Below are 25,586 nucleotides of genomic sequence, written 5' to 3'. Positions count from 1 at the left end.
AATAAAAAGATTTCAAAAATGGAAAGTTGCATTAGCATGAACAGGCTACGCCATGCTACAGGAACAAACCACCACCAATCCAGTGGCATACTTTATTTCTTGCTTTGGCTATGTGTCCAGCACAGGTTTGCAGGGGCTTCCACTAATCCTATTTACTTAGGAACTTGTGAGTAAGCTCCATCACTCTGTGATGTTGCCATCTCCACACACAGCTTTGGGAAAGAAGGCAAAGAGAACCACAAATCTGCTATGAAATGCTTCTATCTAGAGATTCACACGTCACTTCCTTTAGACTGTGAGATCATGTCTCATTTAAATTACGCAAAGTCCTGAACTGGGAATTTGGTGAGCAGCAGTGATGTATCCACAGGTACACATCAGCAACAGTGATGTATCCACAGCACTTACAAAATGGATAAAGTGAGACATTTCACAGCTTCACACTGGAAAAATTTACTCTTTAAAGGAACTCTAAGTAAATTTTTTTTTTTTTTGACAGAGAGAGTCAGAGAGAGGGACAGACAGGAAGGTGGAGAGATGAGAAGCATCAATTCTTCACTGCAGCTCCTTAGTTGTTCATTGATTGCTTTCTCGCATGTGCCTTGACCGGAGGGCTTCAGCAGAACGAGTGACCCCTTGCTCAAGCCAGCGACCATGGCGGTTCTGCTCAAGCCAGATGAGCCCGCGCTCAAGGTGGCAACCTCGGGATTTTGAACCCAGGTCCTTCGCGTCCCAGTCTGATGCTCTATCCCCTGCGCCACTGCCTGGTCAGGCCTAAGTAAATTTTTAACCAAGAACTATTTTTAGATGTTAGTGACCCTGCCCTTCCCCCTTTAATTTTCCTATCTGGGAAACCTCAGTTTCAGGGTTCTTTATTTTATTAAAGCAATGCATACTAGCGCTGCAGGAATCCCTCCTTAAACCGATTACAGTAAACCTGGACGTGTTCACCCTTCGTGTATGGTCCTTCCTGTTGAAGGCTTGCGGTTCCCATGATTTGCAATGACACATCAGAAAGCTAGCAGGGGCTAATAAGGATGGCTTCATGTGAAGCTCTCCTCAGAAGCCCAGCTCCCCCAAGACATCTGTGGCAGGCCTGTGATCTCAGAAGCCCACACACCAGCACTACACCATACTCACAGCAAAGGAAAGTGATATCCTGGTTAACTCAGTGGTTTCTCTCAAGTGACACTATTTTCCAACTAAGAGTATTTTCCTCTTTTAACAGTCAGGATGTGTATGACAGCCCTAACAGAGACAGGAAGTACAATGGTTATAGCACAGACCCTGGAGCCTGACCAGCGCTGCTTCCAATGGCTGCCTGACCTATCTGACCCTTGGTTTCCTCATCTGTGAAATGGGGATAACAGTACCTACCTCATAAGTTAGCTGTAAGCATTTAGTGATACATGTAAAATGTTAAGAGAATGTATTTGTACAAAGCATTTGACATCATTTTTAATACTTCCTGTGCCGACTTTTATGGACTCTTTTCCCTTTTCCTTCTCTTCCTTTTGATTGCTTTGCCTCTACCACCCTCCTTCACTTTGTTTCGCTCCCATCATTAGCAAACATCAACTGTCAGAAGCTTTTTTTGAAAGACAATGGGGAGTCCAGGATACAAGAGATATGGACTAACTAGGAAACTGCTGCTTTAAAAGCACAACAAAACAGGCTTCCTATTCTTGAGGGACGGAGACCTGGAGCAGTAGCCTTGATTCCTACATAAAGGTCCCCTTGGGTGAAACAGGCATTTTAGTGCAGTGGACCTGTACCAAGTCAATGCACCGAAGTGGCAGCCTGTATCAGATTTCACTGTGACCAGCTCTCCTAAGCCCAGTTATAACCTAGAATCAGCAGCAGACTCAAATGCATAGTGGTCTGATTTTTAAAAATCAAGTCTGCCGTTATAAAATACTTAGCAATTTATCTTGATAGCTTCATCTTTAACCCTAATTCATCTGTCTCCAGAAGTGGTTCCTCCCTGTTGACTCCAACCCTTCCTTCCTCTCTGACTCCCAAAAAAACTATCTCCTAGATTTTTGTATTTCTCTTTATTTATTTGGATTTTTATATTTCATGGACCAAATTTTTCACCAAATGGAGACTGACATAGTGTTGCCAACTTTTTATTTCATCAAGTAAAGATTTTTAAAATGAGCTAATCTGATGAGAGAACATTTTAACACCAAAAAGAGAAAGAGACATTGTCTCAGAATTCAAACATATAAATTTCCCTTTATGAGAGATTCTCTACACTGTCCTTATGTTTTATTTTATTTATTTATTTTTTGAGAGAAAGACAGGAAGGGAGAGAGATGAGAAGCATCAACTCGTAGTTGGGGAAATTTAGATGTTCATTGTTTCTCATATGTGCCTTGACCAGGGGCTCTAGCCAAGCCATAACCCATTGCTGAAACCAGAGATCTTGGGTTCAAGCCGGTGACCTCAGGGTTTCGAACTTGGGTCCTCAGCATCCTAGGCCAGCTTTCTATCCACTGTGCCACCACTAGTCAGGCTGTCCTTATATAGGTATTTTATTTCCCTTCCAGATAGTAAAAATTTAGTCCAAAAGTGCCAGTATTTGACACTCTCATTCTTCAGGAATAGTAGTCTTTCTCCCTCTTTCCTCCCTCTCTCTTTAGCACTCATGGTTGTGTTTTCTGTTCACTTTGGTGGCCAAGAAGGACCTAGCTTCAGAACACAGCTGTCTCTGGAAGCCCCTAGATCCAACTTAGGGGCTTCCAGTCCTGTACTCCCCTTTCATTTAAGGAAGTAGTACTGATTATAGGCTAGAACATAAACCCCTGGCCTCAACCTACAAAGGGGCTGGGGTGTTGACAACATCTTTTTAGCACCTTATATGGAGTTTTGTTCTTTTGATCGAAGTCAAGACAGCGCAGGTCCTGGATTTTTGGTGACATAAGAGGTAGATGCACAATCAATGAACAGCTAAGGTGCCGTAACAAAGAACTGATGCTTCTCATCTCTCTCCCTTCCTGTCTGTCCCTCTCTCTCCATCTCTGTCAAAAAAAAAAAAAAAAAAAAAGAGGTAGGTGCACAAATGGTAGGAAGGTATACACTAATAAAACCAACACAGTGCTTTTTAAAATTTTATTCATTTTTTAGAGAGGGAAGCAATGGGGAGGGAGAAATAGAGAAGGGGGGAGGATCAGGAAGCGTCAATTCTAATATGTGTCATCAATGGGCAAGCCTGGGGTTTTGGACCTGTGACCTCAGCGTTCCAGGTGGATGCTTTATCCACTGCACCACCACAAGTGAGGCTACAGTGCTTTTCTATTTTATCAATAGTCAAGTTATGGAAACTGATATTTTTATTTTCCTTATCCCTAATAAGTCCATCTTAATGAAGAGAAAAACAAATTGTGGTACATACATCACCCAGCCTTAAAAAATGAAGGAAATTCTGAAACATTCTACAATTTGGATGAAACTTTAAGGCATGCTAAGTGAAATAAGACATACACAAAAGGACAAATACTCTGTGATTCCACTTATATTAGGTACCTAGACTAGTTAAATTCATAGAGACAGAAAGTGTAACAGTGATTATCAGGAGCTAGAAGTGGGGATAGGGAATCAAGTGTAACAAGTACAGAGTTGCCTGACCTGTGGTGGCGCAGTGGATAAAGCGTCAACCTGGAAACACTGAGGTTGCCGGTTCAAAACCCTGGGCTTGCCTGGTCAAGGCACATATGGGAGTTGATGCTTCCTGCTCCTCCCCCCTTCTCTCTCTCTCTCCCCTCTATATAATGAATAAATAAAATCTTAAAAAAAAAAAAAAAAGACAGTGTGACTTGTTAAAAAAACAAAAAACAAAAAACAAAAAAACAAGTACAGAGTTGCAGTTTGGAAAGACAAAAAATTGAGATGGGTAGCTGTAATGGTTGCACAACTTGTGAATATGCTTAATGCCACTAAATTATACACTTAAAAATAATTAAAATGGCAAATTCTGTCTTGTACATTTTACCACAACAAAATCTTTTCAAAAGGCTGACTCATTTCTTAACCAATGCATGCATAAATATGTACAACAAACTGGTGCTTCTCTCTCTAAAAATCAATCAATAAAGAAAAAAATTTTAAATATATGACTGTCTCCTGCTTGATCCGTGGTGGTGCAGTGGACAAAGCATCGGCCTGGATTGCTGAGGTCACCAGTTCAAAACCCCGGGCTTGCCAGGTCAAGGCACATAAGAGAAGCAACTACTATGAGTTGGTGCTTCCCTCTCCTCTCCCTGCCCTTTCTCCCTCTTGATCCTCTCTCTGAAAAATCAACAAATTAAAAAAATAGGGCTCTCTCATTTGGGAAATAATTATAGCTCCTTTTTCATTTAGTTCAATCAGAAACATTCTTTTCTGTAGCTCTAGAATTTTAAGAGACATTATGAATCTTTAAGAAAATAACTAAGCACTCCTTGCCAACTAGAACAAGAAACTACCTGCTCTTCACTGCTATCTTCATAGCAAAAAAGTATCTGAGAAGGGTTTAAAACCTGTGAGAATACAAAGAAAAAATACAAGAACTTAACATATATTAGCAATATAGGTAATTTAATATCTCTTCAAAAAAAGTACAAAAACTAGGAAAACAATTGACATGTAAAGTAAAATAGATGCCTCCTGCAAACTTCTTTCAAATTAAAAGAAAAAGTAAGAAATGCACCCCTATGTTTATGGCAGCATTGTTCACAATAGCGAAGATCTGGAAACAGCCCAAGTGTCCGTCAGAGGACGAGTGGATTAAAAAGCTTTGGTACATATATACTATGGAATACTACTCAGCCATAAAAAATGATGACATCGGATCATTTACAACAACATGGATGGACCTTGATAACATTATACTGAGCGAAATAAGTAAATCAGAAAAAACTAAGAACTATATGATTCCATACATAGGTGGGACATAAAAATGAGACTCAGAGACATGGACAAGAGTGTGGGGGTTACGGGGTGGGGGGGAGGAGAGGGAGGAGGATGGGGGAGGGGAGGGGCACAAAGAAAACCAGTTAGAAGGTGACGAAAGACAATTGGACTTTGGGTGATGGGAATGCAGCATAAGCAAATGGCAAAATAACCTAGAGCTGTCTTCTCTGAACATACATATGTACCCTAATTTATCAATGTCACCCCATTAAAATTAATAAAAAAAAATAAAAAATAAAAGGAAAAGTAGATGGGGTAAATAGACAGGAAAGGAAAAAAAACCCCCAATCTACCACCTTATACTTGTATAATGTTGATATGATCTTATTGAAATCTTAGTTCAATTCCGTGGAATAGGCAGAACAGATAACACAACCATTACAGATTATATGAAAACAAAATTCATAGCTATTAAGTACTTGCTCAAGGTAACACCTCAGCTGGGAATGAGCTCACATCCTGGACCTCTAAGTCTGGCCCATTTTATACAAGTTACGTAAACATTTGTGAAACTATCAACATAATGAACAGAGCCTGACCAGTGGTGGCACAGTGGATAGAGCACTGACCTGGGATGCTGAGGTCAGCCCCAGGTTTGAAACCCCAAAGTTGTCAGCTTGAGCATGGGATCACTCTTTTTTCTAGTTTCTTAATATAGAAGCTAAAGTCATTGACTGAAGACCTTTCTTCCTCTCCACTATAGACATTTAGTAGTAGAAATTCCCCGAGGATGCTAGTAGAGGCATGTCTTTATTTTCACTTAGTTTGAACTACTTTCTAATTTATTGACCCATGGCTTATTCGAAAGCCTGTTATTCAGTCCTCAAATGCTTTTGGAACTTTGTATTTTTTATTTCTAATTTAATTCCTTATGGTCAGAGAACAGACTTTGAATGACAAATTCTTTTAAATTATTGAGATTTGTTTTATGGCTTAGAATATAGAGTGTATCTGGTAAACATTCCATATGTGCTTGAGGAGAACGTGTATCTGCTGTTTCGGGGAGAACCGTCAATCAAGTTAAGTTGGCAGATGATGTTGGTCAAGTCCTCATTGATCTTCTGCTTCCTACTTCTATCAGTTACTGAAATTTCTTTTCTTTTTTTTACAGGGACAGAGAGAGAGAGAAAGAGAGAGGGATAGACAGGGACAGACAGACAGGATCGAAGAGAGATGAGAAGCATCAATCATTAGTTTTTCTTTGCGAGACCTTAGTTGTTCATTGATTGCTTTCTCATATGTGCCTTGACCACAGGCCTTCAGTAGACCGAGTAACCCCTTGCTCGAGCCAGCGACCTTGGGTCCAAGCTGGTGAGCTTTGCTCAAGCCAGATGAACCCACGCTCAAGCTGGCAACCTCGGGGTCTCGAACCTGGGTCCTCTGCATCCCAGTCCGATGCTCTATCCACTGCGCCACCACCTGGTCAGGCCTGGAATTTCTAACTATAAAAATGTTAGAATTATTATATTAGGATTATTATATCCTATTGATTAATTTATCCTTTTCTTATAAAATGATTTGAAATATTATAAAATGTTCTCCTTTATCTCTGGTTATATCTTGCTTTGAAATCTACTTTGTGTGATATTAATATAACTACCCAAGCTTCCTTTTGACTAGTGTTAGACTTTTTTTTTTCTTTTAAGATTTTATTTATTGCCTAACCTGTGGTGGCATAGTGGATAAAGTGTCAACCTGGAACGCTGAGGTCGCCAGTTCGAAACCCCAGGCTTATCTTGTTAAGGCACATATAGGAGTTGATGCTTTCTGCCCCCCCCCCCTCACTCTCGCTCTCTTTATCTCTTTCTTCTCTCTAAAAAGTGAAAATCTTAAAAAAAAAAAATGAAAATGGAAAGAAAGCAACCTTGTCTTTCTCACCAGCCTTCAATCCCCATCTTATATTCACCAAGCCCTAATGGTTCCTCTTCATCCTAATTCATCTGCATCTCAACATTAAAAAAAAAAAAATTACAGATGTTTTCATAACTGAATAGCTGGGTACTCTACCCTGAAATGGCTTTATTCTCCTGGCAGAGATAAGACTATTTTAACACTACAGTACAGCTCATTTTCAGGTGTTTTACACACAACTGCATTATCTACTGTTAAATAAAAATTTGGCAGAGTATATTTTGAAAATCTTATTGGCTTTATTCAGCAATTCATAAATCAAGCAGCATCCAACCTAGCAGACAATAAAGGAGCTCTGAGAAGCTGTACAAAATGAAAGATTTTACAGGCAGAAGGAAGCAGGACGTTGTAGCAGGCAAAAAGGCTGGTTGGTTATTGCAAGGTCACTTTCCTTTGAGGGACAACAGCAGGGTCTGTCAGGCCGATGACCTGACTAGCGCTATGATACAACTCCCAACTCGTTTCAGATTCCACATCTGGGAGAGCCCAAACTGTAATTAAATATTGTTTTGGAGATACAGGGCCATTTTAGTCATGTTGCCTTGTATTAACACTGCTTTATTTTTCTTCACAGTGCTTTACCAACCTTTGAAATTTTACTGAATATTTACCTGCTGGCTTTTCACTGTCTCTCTCCTTCATGAGAATGTAAGCTCCATAAAGCTGGGACTTGTCCAGCTCTTGTGCAACATTTTATTCACATTCTCTAGCACACAGTAGGACCAAAGTATTTATTAGATGAATGAAAGAACAACATGCAAAAAATATCCCTGATATATACCACAATGTAAACAGTAATTATCCAGGGGAATTCTATTTTCTCAATTATCTTTTCTATTTTAAGTTTTTATTAAAAATCATTTTACTTTTGTAATCAGAAAAAAATTAAAATGACAGAGTGGCAGAGGGAGCAAGAGAGGGTGCCTCAGGGGCTGCCTTTCACCATGGCCTCATACCTGGAGATCCCTTACTTGATTCCAGCAGAATTTCCTTGGAGCTTTCTCTTGAGGCCCTGTGGCTATCTGGCAGGTTCCCAGCTGGCCCACACTGGTCTAACAGTCCTTCCTTCTGGAACCCTAAGCCTAGAATGGCAGTCTTCTTATTTTCCTTCCTGTAGGTTCTGCCAGGACATGCCTTGATAAAGTGTTCTGTGTCCCCAAAATACAAGAATTTTCCTTATTATCTAAAGACACTGAAATACTCCAGGGATGCACTGAAAGGATGCATTATATCCTGTCAGTGAAGTGAGAGCCTAAAATGTGAGAGACTCTGAAGATAAATCACCCCTCCAAAATGTCAGAACAGCAAAGGCTGAATGTGAGGTCAGACTAACCATCTCCAGCCACACCTGCCTTCTGTCCCTACTAGACATCATTAAAATTATTAGAGTATTAGGAGCTGATGGCTGCCATGCATAAAAATAGATAGTCAACAAACTACCTGGAGACAGGTACTGTCTTCTTTCATCTTTATATCCCCAATGCCGAGCATGGCCTCTGTTGGCATGATAACTTCTTGCTGAACACCTGGCACTGGCATGGCCACTTTCAGGTAAGAACAACATGATATTCCAAGACCAAGATGGCACAAATCTGGATAAAAGTGTAGGAATTCTCTGTTGCATACATTATTAGAAGAAAACAGATGACAGTTTAAAAAAACCATGTATCTCTTTTGAGTCCCTGAACTACAGCATCAAAATGACCTGCTTTGACTTTGAACATTCTTCCTTTCCCATTATGAATAATTCAGTCAATATATTTAAATTTTTAATTTTCATTTTTTATTGATTTTTGGAGAGAGAGAGAGACAGAGAAGCCAGGAAACATCAACTCATAGTAGTTGCTTCCTGTATGTGCCTTGACTAGTCAAGCCCAGGGTTTCAAACCGGCAAACTCAGCATTCCAGGTTGACGCTTTATCCACTGTGCCACCATAGATCAGGCCAATGTATTTAAATCTTATGTGGAGGCTCCACGAGTTTGATAAGAACTGAAAACAATTTGAACTTTCTTTTCTTTACCTTAGAGCTCAGGGTAGCTTCTTTCAAGCATCAAGAATAAACCCTGGCCCTGGTCAGTTGGCTCAGTGGTACAGTGTTGGCGTGGCGAGTGAAAAGTCCCGGGTTCAATTCCCAGCCAGGGCACACAGGAGAAGGACCCATCTGCTTCTCCACCCTTTCCCCCTCTCATTTCTTTTTTTTTTGTATTTTTTTTTTCTCTGAAGCTGGAAACGGGGAGAGACAGTCAGACAGACTCCCGCATGCGCCCAACCGGGATCCACCCGGCACGCCCACCAGGGGCGAAGCTCTGCCGTGACCAGAGCCACTCTAGCGCCTGGGGCAGAGGCCAAGGAGCCATCCCCAGTGCCTGGGCCATCTTTGCTCCAATGGAGCCTTGGCTGCTGGAGGGGAAGAGAGAGACAGAGAGGAACGAGGGGGGGGGTGGTGAAGCAAATGGGCGCTTCTCCTATGTGCCCTGGCTGGGAATTGAACCCGGGCCCCCCCGCACACCAGGCCAACGCTCTACCGCTGAGCCAACCGGCCAGGGCTCCCCCTCGCATTTCTATTTATCTCTCTCTTTCCCTCCTGCAGCCAAGGCTCTACTGAAGCAAAGTTGGCCTGGGCGCTGAGGATGGCTCCATGGCCTCTGCCTCAGGCACTAAAATGGCTCTGGTTGCAACAGAGCAATGCCCCAAATGGGCAGAGCATCGCCCCCTAGTGGACATGCCGGGTGGATCCCAGTCGGGCGCATGCGGGAGTCTGTCTCTCTGCCTCCCAGCATCTCACTTCAGAAAAATACAAAAAAAAAAAGAAAAAAAAGAAGAAGAAACTCTAAATTCTAGCATTTCTGAGATGTGCTCATTTTCCTTCACAGACACCTTTCTCTACCTTTATCTTTGCAAAAGGCAAAGTCTTAATCTTCTGAAACTCCTCACACTGATAACCATATACCTGCTCGTTTTTTTTACTGTCTCAGGACATTTCCATACCTGGACAATGAATGACACCTGATTAAGACACCTGAAAGTCCACAAGTACCATCTCAAGACAAATTGTACTTAGAAACTTAGCTATTTGTGTATTACCAAAACCTGAGAGGTATGAACTACCTAGGTCCCACATAATCACTCTACTTTTTCTTTTTTTTTTTTGAAAGAGAGAGTGAGAAATAGACAGGAAGGGAGAGGGTGAGAAGCATCAACTCCTAGGTGCTTTCACTTTAGTCATACACTGAGCTTCTTGTACATGCCTTAACCAGTGTCTCCTTGCTTAAGCCAATGACCTTGGGCTTTTCATGCCAGTGACTTGTGGGTTCAGGTTTCTGAGCTTTGATTGTGTGGACAATCACCTGCTCAAGCCAGCGACCCAGTGCTCAGAGCTAGCAACCTCGGGGTTTCAAACCCATGATCTCAGCATTCTGGGTCGATGCTTCATCCACTGTGCCACCATCATCAGACTAACCACTCTATCTAAACCTCAGTTCATGTTGACCTTTTCCCCACCTCCACCTCAAACCCACCTCTAACCCCCTCCTCACTGGGATTGTTCAGGGACCTCATGGAACCACTGCCTTCCAGGTCAGGCTTCCCAGAACTGGGCAGCACTGTACAAAACTACATGGTTTCTAAGACACACAGCAAGTCATAGATGAAACAACTTCTCATGGGAAGCATTTCTGTCATCCATTTTTGAAATGTTACATGTCAGAAAGATGAGTCCTTACTAAGCAGTTTGATTGTTCATGTTAATAAGAATTTAGCAAATATGGTAGAAAATGTATCATCAGGTTGAGAACAGAGAACTAAGACTGGGTTCAGGTAGAGAACTGAAAGGGAAAGACTTTCTCTCCCTTTGGCAGGTGATCCTGCTCTTACTTCACAGAGAGAACTAAAGTATCCAGAAGAGAACTTTCAATGCTTCCCAAACCAATCCCTAAACCTTCAGAGCATCTTTGGCCTGTCTTCCTGTCTGGGGACACTCTATTTGGCCTTGGGCACTGGATCTCAGAAATACCATGCCCACAGTGCCTGCAGAGCTAGTCTTTCCTAAACTGAACTGTCGTCGTGAGCACACTAAGTCCTCTAGCAACACTGGTCAGAAACCTCCTCCCATCCCAGCTTCCCTCTCATTTCTGTTCCCTTTTATGGCAAAACTTGAAAATACTCCACTTCTCTATGCCTCTCCCTCAAGCTATTCCATCAGGCTCTTACTCCCACCACTTCAGTTAGCCACACTTGTCAACCACTGATTTCCATGTCATCAAATCCAATGGTAGATCTTGTTTTCCTCTGGACAGGCTTTCTTCAAGTCACTGCCTCAACCCCTTCCCTCCTCGTTCTCTTCCAGCTCACTCCCTCCAAGTCTCTTTGACTTGAGGCCCCTCTTCTCCCAGCTGTTAACCATGCAGGGACCAGGGCCCAGCCTATGTATGACCCCTGAAGTAACTCTTGAATACCACCGACAGGCTAATGGTCAGATGTTACCCTAATTACCATAGTTCCCCATGTAGAACATGCAACCTTTTTCGAAAAATTGGGGGTCTAAAAACTGGGTGCATCTTATACAGTGGTTGTAGTTTTTTACTTGCATTTCCCGTTTTTTTTTTGTTTTTTTTTTCATTTTTCTGAAGCTGGAAACAGGGAGAGACAGTCCGACAGACTCCCGCATGCGCCCGACCAGGATCCACCCGGCACACCCACCATGGGGCAACGCTCTGCCCACCAGGGGGCGATGCTCTGCCCATCCTGGGCGTCGCCATGTTGCGACCAGAGCCACTCTAGCGCCTGGGGCAGAGGCCACAGAGCCATCCCCAGCGCCCGGGCCATCTTTGCTCCAATGGAGCCTTGGCTGCGGGAGGGGAAGAGAGAGACAGAGAGGAAAACGCGGCGGAGGGGTGGAGAAGCAAATGGGCGCTTCTCCTGTGTGCCCTGGCCGGGAATCGAACCCGGGTCCTCCGCACGCTAGGCCGACGCTCTACCGCTGAGCCAACCGGCCAGGGCCCATTTCCCACTTTTTCACGCAGATGAGGAGTTGTATGAATTTTATGATGAATAAAACTTGAGTTCAATAATTTTATGTAATACATTTTTTTCAAATTTCAGGCCCCAAAATTAAGGTGCATTTTATACATGGGGAAATACAGTAACCCCAAATTCCAATTCCTGCTATCTACTCCACTTGAACATTGAATAAGAACCTCACTATGACCAAACAAAACTCATCAACTTCCAAAGCACCAGCTCTTCCCATAATCACACATCTCAGCACATGGTAGCTCCCTTCTTCCTGTTGCTCAGAAGAGAACTGGTGAATCCTCTCTAACATGCCTCGCTCTTTCATACTAATTGATTAGCAAATCTTATTGACACCTACTTCAAAGCAGATCCAGATGCAATACTTCTCACCTCCACAGCTACCACAGGCCTAAGCCCCCATTAGCTGTTGCCTGGATGACTCCTAACCAGTCTCCTTGCACCTCTGTTCCTCTAGTCTGTCCTCATCAGAGTGACATGGTAATGACAGACATTACATCAAGGCATTCCTCTGCTCTAAAGCAGCCAGTGCCTTCCATTCAAATGTCTTCTTCTCAGGAAGGCCTCCTGCCACCCAAATCGTACACATACCATGGCTGATCCTTATTGGTTTTGCTTATCTCCTCCAGGCCCTAAGCACCTGATGCAGCATGTATTTATTTGTTTGTTACGTCTCCCCCACCAGAATGTAAATTCCGTAAGATATAACCTGCATCCACCACTGCAGCCTCAGCACTCAGGAGAGTTATTGTACATAACAAGTACTCAAACGCTGCTAAATGAACAAGTGAAAAGAAGTGTTGAATAACCAAACAATATTATTTAAAACTGTTCTAATATGCCTGACCAAGTGATGGCACAGTAGCTAGAGCATCAACCTGGGGCAGAGGACCCAGGGACAAAGTAGATAGAGGACCCAGGTTCAAAACCCTGAAGTCGCCAGGTTGAGCACGGGCTCATCCGGCTTGAGTGCAGGGTCGCTGGCTTGAGCATGGGACTACAGACATGATCCTATGGTCACTGGCTAAGCAAGGGGTCACTGGCTAAGCAAGGGGTCACTGGCTTGGCTGGAGCCCCCGGGTCAAGGCACATGTGAGAAGCAATCAATGGACAACTGGAGTGACACAACTATGCATTGATGCTTCTCACCTCTCTCCCTTCCTATCTTTCTCTCTCTCTTTAAAAAATAAAATAAAATGTTCTAATATAAATAGATGTTAATTAATCATGATGACAATTACAGGCACAAAAAGTGGCTGAGAAGACATACTGTCACAGTTTGGGGGCAAAAAAGATGGAGAGAAGTAAATGCTTTTAACCTAAGTTAGAGGAGCTTTCTCACTACTTTCAACTAATATCAGTAATAATCATGAAGTGACCATAATAGAAAATACCCCTGAATGAGTGCTGACTGTGTGATGGCTCTTTGATATATCCAAGGCTTACCCTAATGCTATAGGGAAGATATTTTTATTCCCATATCACAGAGGAAGTAACAAACTCAGAATGTTAAGAAACTCACCCAAAGCCACAGAACCTAACAGCACTCACTTGGGGCTTAGTTATCTATGCAAGCTTTCCTCTACAATGGTGGTAGTCAACCTAGTCCCTACTGCCCACTAGTGGGCGTTCCAGCTTTCATGGTAGGCTGTAGCAGAGCAACCAAAGTATAAATAAAAAGATAGATTTAACTATAGTAAGTTGTTTTATAAAGATTTATTCTGCCAAACTTAGCGAAAATCCAACATAAAGTATTTGGTAAGTAATTATTATTATATGCTTTCACTTGCTGTAACTCTGCTTTATAAATTTTATAAAGTAAAGTTACTTCCTTACTTTATAAATCACCATTACTGTGGAAGGTGGGCGGTTAGAAAATTTTACTACTAACAGAGATACAAAAGTGGGTGGTAGGTATAAAAAGGTTGACTACCCCTGCTCTACAATATCAAATAATATCACAATGGGCACCAAGTATAAATAATGAGCCTTTCTGCTAACTGGACATCTTAGTCAAGGCTTCCTAGCTATTATTCTTCCCTGTGCTGGCACCCCTATCCTCAATGCCACTCCAGGCTTCAGTTCAGGGTGACAAATGACTTACCCACTCTCCATGCTGAAAAGACTTCATTGCCAAAGCATAAATCCACTGATACCCACTTCTATAGGCACTGATACCCACTTCTATAAGGTGAAGAGCATTCACTTAATCTGTCAGTTTTCAAAAATCCTATTACAGGAAAAATTTTCCTATAGACTTCATTTTGGAAAGAAAAATGCTCTGATGGGAGAAGGAGAATTATTAGTCTGGAAGAGCATCCTGTCTTTGTCACTGTCAGCATAACCTGAGATGAGCCATCTTCCACACCTCTTTCCAAGGCTCCTATGATAGTGTCTTCAGGAGCTTTTAATCTACCCAAAAATATTTCCCACATTTGAGCAGTATCTGCCCAAAGTCACTGTAGAAGACAGACACTCCATTGAGAAGGGAGAGTACACACTGGCTGACAAGAATTGGGAAGCAAGTACAGATGAAGGACACAAACTCCCACCAAAGACAAAGATGCAAAGAGCCAAGTCCCAGAGTCCTGGATCCAGGACTAGAATCTGGCCTTGATAAGATAAACCATAGCTGGGAAGAGATGGGCCTAATCAGGCGCCTCTGCTGAGGCTCCACAACCAAGGCCGCCCCTTCACTTGTCACAGCCCAGGCAAAAATAATACTCTGGGGGAATAGAAGGAGAAGGAAGACAAAAAAAAAGCAGATCTTAACTACAAAAACTAGCTCAGAATATGCTCTCATCTGCTTGATGTATAAAGAAGGGATAAAGAAATACCATGCAGCCCCTGGCCAGTTTGCTTAGTGGTAGAGTGTTAGACCAACGTGTGGATGTCCTGGGTTCAATTCCTGGTCAGGGTACACAGAAGAAGCACCCATCTGCTTCTCTACCCCAACCCCTTTCACTTTCTCTCTCTCTCTTCCCATCCTGCAGCCATGGCTCAACTGGTGCAAGTTGGCCCCAGGTGCCGAGGATGGCTCTCCACCTCAGGCACTAAGAAGAGCTCAGTTGCTGAGCAACGGAGCAATGCCCCAGATAGGCAGAGTATCACCCCCTAGTGGGTTTGTCGCGTAGATCCTGGTCTGGGCACATGCAGGAGTCTATCTCTCTGCCTCCCCTCTTTTCACTGAATGAAGAAAAAAAACACAAAAACCAGGAAATACCATGCACAGAAGCTTAGAGCAGGGGTCGGGAACCTTTTTGGCTGAGAGAGCCATGAATGCCACATATTTTAAAATGTAATTCCATGAGAGCCATACAATATGTTTAACACTAAATACAAGTAAATGTGTGCATTTTATGTAAGACCAACACTTTTAAAGTACAAGAAGTCTCTGAATTCTTTTTAATAACGTTGTTATGCTGTTGCTAGCCAATGATAAAAAAAAAAGTACTTTTTACCATTAATGCGACTTCTGGTGCTGCATGGTTTTGCTGATGGCTTTGCAGTCTGGTTGATACATGGTGAGGTTAAGCTTCATGCACGCATTGAGACTTCCATCTGTTAAACATGATCGTAGGTTGGTCTTAACGTTCTTTAGATGTGAGAAAGACTGCTCACATGCATATGTAGAGCCAAACATTGTCAGTACAGAAATATGCACACGCTGCAGTATGTGGTATATGACGGGAAGCCCATTCAAAGTTTTGACAATCAGCTGGTCCATGGGTTGAAGTTTTTCATTTCTCCCCACTTGTGTTTGCTCGCCAACTCTGCTTGCTGTCATGCAAGTCTTTCCAAATCTTCATTCAGTGACTTGAACTTATTCAGCCACAGTTCTGAGGCCTTCAGGTCAGCAGCTTGTAGCTCAAAATCTCTGAGAGAGACACCGGGGATGTAACTCAGGTCGGCACTGTCCACTGCACACTCGGGTGGATGGGTGATGAACTTAAAAAGACGAGTGCACTCACGAAATTCTCCAAAGCACATTTTGAATGACTGCAGATTAGATGTGAAGCCCGCTAGCTGCTGGAGATCAAGATGTTGAGCAGGGTCACTTGCTGTGCATGCATCTTTAAACTCTCCCAGTTTTTCAAAGTGTAGTTAATGACCTGTTTCAATGTCAGTGATGAAGAGTTTCAGCTTTTTTTTCAAATGCAAACACTGCTTGTAGAAGGGATAAGACTGTATTTCCAACATCTTGCATTTTCACATTGAGCTGGTTCAGATGTTCAGTCATGTCCACGAGATAGTAGAACTTCAGGAGCCACTCAGTGTTAGCTAACTCAGAATGCTCAACGTTTTTCATTGCAAGAGAAGTCCGGATTTTGCTCAGACAAGCCGCGAAAAGGCTGAGCACCTTCCCTCTTGAAAACAAACACACATTGCTGTGCAGAAGCAGACCAGGATAATTATTCCCAACTTCATCCAGTAGTGTTTTAAACTGGCGATCATTTAAAGTTCGGGCAACAATGAGGTTGACCACCTGAATGACCAGCGACATCACCTCACCAAGCTGCTCACCACACATCTGAGCACAAAGCGCCTCCTGATGTAGGATGCAGTGAACACTTAGGATGGGTCTCTTTTCATGTTCATGAAGAAGCACTACGAATCCTCTGTTTTTCCCCACCATGCACAGAGCACCATCAGTACACACCGAAATAAGTTTATCTATTGGTAGATTTTCTTCTTTAGTGAACTCAGTGAAAGACTTGAATAAATCCTCCCCTCTTGTTGTCTCTTTCATAGGCAAAACAGCAAGACTTTCCTCACGTAGTGTGTCACCGACAGCATATCTTGCAATCACGCTGAACTGGGATAAATGGCTTACGTCTATTGACTCATCCAAAGCGAGAGAAAAGAATGGTGCTGCATTTATGTCCTTCACTTGTGTTGCCTCAATTTGATTTGCCATCATGATGGTACAATTGTGAACAGTTCTTGCCGACAGAGGCATGTCTTTTATTCGTTTGATTATCTTGTCTTTATCCGAAAAGTTGTCAAAAAGTTCACTGGCAACATCAAGCACGAACATTTTGGCATACTCCCTATCTGTGAATGGCTTTCCATTTCTCACAATTGCTAAAGCACCAGCAAAGCTAGCCAAATTCCAGTTACCTTGTTGGATCCAAACACGGAGTTGTTGCTGACTAGCTTGCACTCTGCACAGACCTTGACATGTTTTCTTCTTGCTGTCCCCTGCTGAATATTTCGATGCAAATGTAGTATGGCATGTGTTGAAGTGCTACTTTATATTTGACCATTTCGTCAATGCAATTTTATCATTCCATATTAGACACACTGCAGAACCTGCTATCTCCACAAAGGCGAATTCCTCTGTCCATTCCTGCTGAAAAGTACAATACTCCTCATCTTTTTTTTCTTTTAGCCATGTTCTTCGTCAAAAGGGTTTCTGCAATTAGCTAGCTGACTACTTGATTAAAAGGAGGGAAGTTTACTTCCTGACCTCACAACAACCCATGTACGTTATGCATTATCCAATAAAAATTTGGTGTTGTCCCGGAGAACAGCTGTGATTGGCTCCAGCCACCCGCAACCATGAACATGAGCGGTAGGAAATGAATGGAATGTAATACATGAGAATGTTTTATATTTTTAATGTTTTTTTTTTTTTTTATTAAAGATCTGTCTGTGAGCCAGATGCAGCCATCAAAAGAGCTACATCTGGCTGGCGAGCCACAGGTTCCCGACCCCTGGCTTAGAGGGTGAGCTTAAAAACGGTCAGGAAGGCTAATGTTGAAGGAGATAGATGTTAACCTCAATCACCCACCTTTCTGGATTATGGTTAAGCCATTAACAGCCCTAGATTAAATTTCTTCCTTTGGGTCAAGGAAGAAGCTTCGTGATGGCTCAGTTCTACATTTATATGTGAGGGTCATCACTATGGCAACTCCCCATTCAGCCCACTAATCTCAATCACCTGGCAGGTCTAACATGAGGGCTGGAAATGGAAGGATACAGACTAGTTGACTGAAACACACAGACTGTACATCTCATTACTGCCTTCCCAATAATTCCAGGGTTATAGAAAAGAATATGAAAGGCCCACAAAATCTCTCATTTGACAAGCCCTTCCTCATACCAGGCACTGTGCAAAGCAAAACTAGTATCTAGTTCCTCCACTCATGGAGTACAGGGTTGATGTATGAATTAGATAAACATTTATTATTAAAAATAACCCTTTAGCCTGATAAGAGTGTGGCACTGGAACACAAGGACCCTGGTTCAAAACCCTGAGGTCACCAGCTTGAGCACAAGCTCATCTGGTTTGAGCAAGGCTCACCAGCTTGAGCCCAAGGTTGCTGGCTTGAGCAAGGGGTCACTCAGTCTGCTGTAGCCCCCCGGTCAAAGCACGTATGAGAAAGCAATCAATGAACAACTAAGGTACCACAACGAACAATTGATGCTTCTCGTCTCCTTTCCTGTCTATCCCTATCTGTCCCTTTCTCTCTCTCTGTTACAAAAAATAATAATAAAAATAACCCTTTAGTCTAAATTAAAAAAGAAAAAAAACCTAGGGTTTTTTTGACCGCCAAAGTTGTTTTCATCTGAATTAGTTGCCAATGTTTAAAAAGTTAGAAATTATACACACACACACACACACACACACACACACACACACACACACAAAACCAGTTAGTCTTCTGGTGAGACTGGAAGATCTGGCCACCCTGGGCACATTCCTGCCAGGCAACAACAGGATAGAGTGCAGTAGCTGCTGCCTCTTTCAGATAAAACACATTCTTACCACTTCTCTGTAACCCTCAGCATCATCCTGGTCTCGCAGAATTGATAAACAAAATGATATTTTCTTTGGAAAAATTCTTTTCCTTGTGAAAAATCCACTTTGGTGCATGTAGATGTATTAGATATATCATTACCTAGCTTAAATCAAAAGGGGGGGGGGGGGTGACTATACACACAATGAGTAACAATACTAGGGAAATAGCCTCAGGTACAGAGGAAAATGTGGATATAATAAATGATTTTCTATGGACATATAAATCATTTAAACTGAGCCCAAAAACGAGATAACAAATGTAACAAAGTGTAAAAATTATTAAAGTGTTATATTCTAAAAAATACCAGGCTTAGGTAGTTTTATAACAGAATTCTGCCAAAATAGTAAAACAGAGCTCATTTCAAAAGAATTTAAAGTGGCTACAGAAGAGAAAGAGAAAGCTATTTATAAAGCTATAGAAAACACTAAATTAAAAAGAAAATTACAGACTACTCTTACAAATAATGGTGTAAATTAGCCAAGTAAAATAAATAAAATGTAATGAACTACACAATAAGTTATCACTCATGATTCAGTAATATAAAGTCTGTTACTATAACTGAGGTCAAAGAAGAAAATTTATATGGTAATCTCATAGATGCTAAACAGCATTTGATAAAATTCAATAACCATTTTTTATTAACAACAAAATGTCACGCCCCTTAGTAAGATAAGTAGTATGGCAAAAACACTAAAAGCATGTCCTATTCAAGTCAGGGACAAGACAAGGTACCCCAGTATCACCCTTATTATTTAACTTTGCTTTGGAAATACAACACAATCAAAAATGGGAAAAACAACACACATATAAATCAGAAAACAAGGTGGGGGGCTAGCATGACCTGTGACGGTAAAATGGATAGCACAGCAACCGGGGACGCTGAGCACCCAGGTTCGAAACCCCGAGGTTGCCAACTTGAGTGCAAGCTCACCATCTTGAATGCGGGGTCTTTGGCTTTAGCGTGGGAACATCAACATGATCCCATAGTCACTGGCTTGAGTGAGGGTGTCACTGGCTCAGCAGGAGTCCCCAGTCAAGGCACATATGAGAAGCAATCAATGGACAACTAAAGGACGACAACTATAAGTTGATGCTTCTTCTCATCTCTCTCCCTGTCCAACTATAAGTTGATGCTTCTCATCTCTCTCCCTGTCTATCTCTCTCTCGCTCACTAAAAAAACAGGGTGGGGGGCAAAATTATTATTCACAGTCAACAAAAAAACATACCTGGGATATCCAACAAAACCAACTGCAAATACTACAAGAAAAAAAGATTATGTGATTTAGTAATTATAAAATTATTAAATATAACTATAAGAATATGTAATATAAGAAAAGATTCGCCTGACCAGGCAGTGGCGCAGTGGATAGAGCGTCGGACTGGGATGCAGAGGACCCAGGTTCGAGACCCCGAGGTCGCCAGCTTGAGCGCAGGCTCATCTGGTTTGAGCAAAGCTCACAAGCTTGGACCCAAGGTCAATGGCTCAAGCAAGGGGTTACTCAGTCTGCTGAAGGCCCGCGGTCAAGGCACATATGAGAAAGCAATCAATGAACAACTAAGGTGTTGCAACGCGCAACGAAAAACTAATAATTGATGCTTCTCATCTCTCCGTTCCTGTCTATCTGTCCCTGTCTATCCCTCTCTCTGACTCTGTCTCTGTAAAAAAATAAATAAATAAAAATTAAAATTAAAAAAAAAAAAAAAAAAAAGAAAGGATTCTATTTTAAATCACAACTAGGCCCTGGCCGGTTGGCTCAGCGGTAGAGCGTCGGCCTGGCGTGCAGGGGACCCGGGTTCGATTCCCGGCCAGGGCACATAGGAGAAGCGCCCATTTGCTTCTCCACCCCCCTCCTCCTTCCTCTCTGTCTCTCTCTTCCCCTCCCGCAGCCAAGGCTACATTGGAGCAAAGATGGCCTGGGCGCTGGGGATGGCTCCTTGGCCTCTGCCCCAGGCGCTAGAGTGGCTCTGGTCGCAGCAGAGCAACGCCCTGGAAGGGCAGAGCATCGCCCCCTGGTGGGCAGAACTTCGCCCCTGGTGGGCATGCCGGTCGGGTGCATGCGGGAGTCTGTCTGACTCCCGTTTCCAGCTTCAGAAAAATACAAAAAGAATAAATAAATAAATAAAAATAAATCACAGCTAAAAAGATAAAACAGCCCTGGCCTGAAAGCTCGGTTGGTTAGCATCCTCCTGAAGCACACAGGTTTCTGGTTCGATCCCCAGTCAAGGCACATACAGGAACGATCGATGTTCCTGTCTCCCTCTTTCTTCCTTCTTCTCTCTAAAATCAGTAAAATGAAGAAGAAGAAGAAAGGAGAAGGAAGAAGTAGAAGTGGTGGCACAGTGGAAAAAGCTGGTTCAAAACCCTGGGCTTGCCTGGTCAAGGCACATATGGGAGTTGATGCTTCCTCCTCCTCTTCCCCTTTTTTCTCTCTCTCTCATCTCTAAAATAAAAATTAAATTCAATTTTAAAAAAAGATGAAACAGGTAGGAATAAACTTAATAAATGTACAGGATAATTTTTTAACAAGACACAGAGACAGAAAGGAATAGAAACGAGAAACGTCAACTCATAGTTGTGGCATTTTAGTTGTTCACTGATTGCTTCTTGTACATGCCTTTGGGGGGGGGTCGTCCAGCCGAGCCAGTGACCCCTTGCTCAAGCCAGTGACCCTGGGATCATGTCGATCATCCCACACTCAAGCTGGTGAGCCTGCACTCAAGCCAGATGAGCCCTCCGGGGCTGAACCTAGGACCTCAGCGTCCCAGGTTGATGCTTTATCCACTGTGCCATCACAGGTCAGGCAAGAAATGTACAGGATTTTATTTTATGTTTCTTAATTTTTTTTTAGCTTTTATTTATTGACTTTTGGAGAGAAGGGGAGAGAGATAGAGATAGAGGAAAGCATCTGCTGGTAGTGGTTGCTTCCTGTATGTGCCTTGACCAGGCAAGCCCAGGGTTTTGAACCAGCGACCTCAGCATTCCAGGTTGATGCTTTATCTACTGCACCACCACAGGTCAGCTGTACAGGATTTTAAAACAAATCAACTTAATAAAAACATTTCTGAGACAACTGGGAAGGTGTATGTAGATTGGATACTAGATATTAATTAAATACAATAAATTGTTAATTTTGGTAAATATGATAAAACAATGGGGAATAAACTTAAGAAATTTATAAGATTTTAAAACAATCAGTTTAAATAAGACATTTCTGAGACAATTGGGAAGATGTCTGTAGATTAAACATTAGATAATATTAAATTAACTGTATACAATAAGTTGTTAATTTTGATAAATATTATAGCAATGGGGTTGAAGACATAATAAAAAATATTTACAAATAAAATCATTTATTTTAAAAGTCTAGTCTCCCACCCTGCAAAAAAATGGAGGAAGGAGGGATAGATGATTCAAGATAGGCAAAATATGAAAAACTGTTGAATCCAGTGATGGATATATGGAAGTTCATTAATATCATCTTCTCTACTTTTGTATATTTGAACATGTACACAATAGAAAGTTAAAAAAAAATATTTATTTGAGTAAATAATCCCAAAGGTATTTAATAGTTTAGAAAAGCAAACAGAAAATTGCCACCTCACAATTAAAAATGCAAATTAAAACATTTTCTTCAAATAGAAAAGATCAAAATATCTGGTGCTATTCAGTATTCAGGAGGGAACTGACACTGCTGGAGGGAGTTACAAATCACAACTTCTTTGGAGGGCATTTCGGCATCACCTTTCAAAGTTAACAACACCCCACTTCTAGAAATTTATCCTAGATAGTCATTCATTCAACAGTATCTTCTTCTACCTACTATGTGTCAGGCACTGGAGATTAGCGATGGAAAAAATAATGTCCTTGCTCTCATGGGGCTTTCATTCTTGTGAAGGAGGAGACAATGCATAAAGCAAGTCAACTGTGCAGGCAATTACAAGGTCAGTTAAGGAACAAATGCAATGAAGAAAAAAATAAACAGAATAAGGGAGTTCGAGTGGCATAAAGGCTATTTTGGATATGCAAGTCTCGGAAGATCTGAGGAGGTAACAGTTGAGTTGAGACCTGAATACAGGAGAAAACAAAGCAGAAAAATGTCCAGGAGAGTTACAGGCTATAGGGAAGGAAGCCATGGTATAACACACAAATATGGCCTTTCTCACCAAATTTTTTAATTTAAATTTTTATTGATTGATGGATTTTAGAGAGAGAAACATGGGGAGAGAAAGGGAAAGAGAGGGGGAGGGGAGGAGGGAAGGAGGGAGGGAGGGAGAGAGAGAGAGAGAGAGAGAGAGAGAGAGAGAGAAACATCAATTTGTTGTTTCACTTATTCATGCACTGATTGGTTGATTCCTGTAGTGTCCTGACAAATTAGCAACCTTGGCATATCAGGACAATGTTCTAACCAAGTGAGCCACCCAGCTGGCTTTGCTTTTCTTTTTATTCCCCTAACAGCCTTTTGTTTATTCAAAGGACATGAGCACCACTTGAATGTCTCTCTTTGTTCCCCCATACAAAATAAAAATAATTAAACCCTTTTAATACAGTACATCTTTCAAGAAGGTGTCAGGTCAGTATTGTTTCTCCAAACATTACTGTGTGTATCACAACAGATTTTTTTTGAAGGAGGTACTTCCTGACCTATCTAAGTGTTATGACAAGCCTGTTAATAAAAATGCACTAAAGCTAATCATGAGTTTTTAATGCAGATAAACTTTTCCAGAAAGAGAACACATTTGTTTTGCAAACATAACTTTATACAAATACAAAAATATTGTCAGTCCCTACCCTTCTGGAAGGGTTGTGGGAGCACTTACTTAGAAGAGTCTATAGTTTAATTTCATCTTTTATTTTTTTCAGAGACAGAGAGAGGGATAGATAGGGACAGACAGACAGGAACAGAGAGATTTTCTGTTGAAATGAGAAGCACCAATCATCAGTTTTTCATTGCGACATCTTAGTTGTTCATTGATTGCTTTCTCATATGTGCCTTGACCGTGGGGCTACAGCAGAACAAGTAACCCCTTGCTCAAGCCAGCGACCTTGGGTCCAAGCTGGTGAGCTTTTGCCCAAACCAGATGAGCCGGCACTCAAGCGATGGCGACCTCGGGGTCTCGAACCTGGGCCCTCCGCATCCCAGTCCAACGCTCTATCCACTGCGCCACCTCCAGGTCAGGCTAATTTCATGATCTTTTAATAAAACAAAGTTGAAATTTTGAAGGAGCTATTCGGACATTTTTATTTATTCAAAGTCATATTTTAAATTTAATGGTCTTTTAGGTAGTTGATATTTTTAGGGGCTGTTTGGATAAATAGTTTACTCTGAAGTGGTCACTGTCAATTAAGGACATTCCAGTTTACACTGAAGGAAATGACTGTTACAACACTGAAAACACAGTAACTTCTTGCAACACCATGAAACATCAGGACTTCAAAACTGCGATGAATACGTTCTGACAGCCAGATAATTAAGAAACCAGCTCATGGGAGAGAAATCTGACCATGTGAAATTTGTTCCTTTCTCAATTCTGAAATCAGTTTTACATAAATGCATTCACCTACTCAAGGGAGAATACAACCAGATATCACGTCCTTACGTCGATTCCCAAGGAGACAACTCAGACAAATATCAAGCACTAGGAGCCAACTGCAGAGCGAACAAGTTTCCCTCCAACAGCTGAGGATACAGTGTCTTCTTCCTTTCCCTTGGACACAGCAGCCCGTTTAACTTTCCCCCAAACACCTGGCAGTTCTGAGCAGAGAATGCCACTTCTGACAACTAGCTACCCCAGAAGAATTCCCGAAGTGAGACACGGGGCACCGGTCAGCTTCCGTATACGCCAGCCCAGTGAGAGGGGCGCTGGAGTGAGTCCCCCGCGGAGGAGGAGATGCCCGGCGAGAGTCGAGCCGTAGACACCTGCCGCCCACCCTTCCGCGTCCCTCCCCCCCAGGGAGCGCTCCCCGCATCCCGTACTACCTCGCGGCTCCATCCCCCTGGGAGACGCTCGTTGGTGTTGGGCTCCCTACAGGCTCACCTGGGAAAGGGTAGGGGAGCGGGTCTGGGTTTGGAGAGCTGGTTGAGTAGGGACAGAAGAGGACACCGGAGAGTGAGGAGCCGGGCAGGGGCGCTCCAGCGGGTGGGGGATTCAGGGACAGGGGAGGGGAGGGGAGGGGAGGATGTCCGGAGGTCGGAAGGGGACTCCGGAAGGATGGAGGGTAGTAGGTGTGGGCGCTCCCGCAGGCAGGTAACTTACGGAGGGGGTGGAGGTATGGGGACGGCGAGCGGGCCAGGTCAGGGAGGCCCGACCCCGGCCCCAGCCTCACCTCACCTGCCCAGCGCTCGCTTCATGCCCGCGTCGGCGGCGCAGCACGGCTCAGCCGGCCCCTTGCCCGCCAGGCGCAAGTTGCGCTTCAGGCGGCAGTCGGCGTCCAGCACTGCGGCGGTCAAGCCGGAGGACGCCGAGCCCAAGGCGACGGGCTCGGTCCGCTTCCTCATCCCGCGCCCGATGGCCTTGTCCGCGCCGCCCTCGCCGCAGTCACCGCGGCTCAGAGGAGACTCCGCCGCCGGGACCCCGCCGCCCCTCACATTCCAGCCCAGGCCCCGGCAGCCGGCTACTGCCCCGCGCGGGCCAATCAACGCCCGGCTCCCGCCGGCCCCGCCCCCGGCCCGCCTCCTCCCTGGCTCCGCGGAGAGCGCACCCAGAATCCCTGGCGCCGACCGAATGCCATCTTGGAAGAGGGCGGGCGTAACCGCACAGTATAGCACGGGCAGGGGAAGACTCAGTGGCGGACCCGTTTCTCTGGGGTGTGGGCTTGATTCCAGAGCCGGAAGGTTTCCGTACTCAGCGTGTCCCGCTGATCTGTGCGTCAACCCGAGAGGA

The 25,586-nt window shown here is 43.1% G+C and overlaps 1 protein-coding gene across 1 annotated transcript in view; it reads right to left on the bottom strand.

The window, feature by feature from the left end:
• The window catches only part of ABHD12 (abhydrolase domain containing 12, lysophospholipase), a 90,194-nt gene extending 64,852 nt beyond the window's left edge, over positions 1-25,342 (bottom strand). The window contains exon 1 of the mRNA XM_066386927.1: positions 25,035-25,342. Within this exon, the coding sequence (XP_066243024.1) occupies positions 25,035-25,201 (167 nt within the window). The 5' untranslated portion in view covers positions 25,202-25,342. The remainder of the gene's footprint in view (positions 1-25,034) is intronic.
• Positions 25,343-25,586: the final 244 nt, after the last annotated feature.

This window comes from Saccopteryx leptura, chromosome 5, assembly GCF_036850995.1.
Source record: "Saccopteryx leptura isolate mSacLep1 chromosome 5, mSacLep1_pri_phased_curated, whole genome shotgun sequence".
NCBI classification, from domain to species: Eukaryota; Metazoa; Chordata; class Mammalia; order Chiroptera; family Emballonuridae; genus Saccopteryx; species Saccopteryx leptura.
This window is presented reverse-complemented; position numbering and strand designations above follow the sequence as displayed.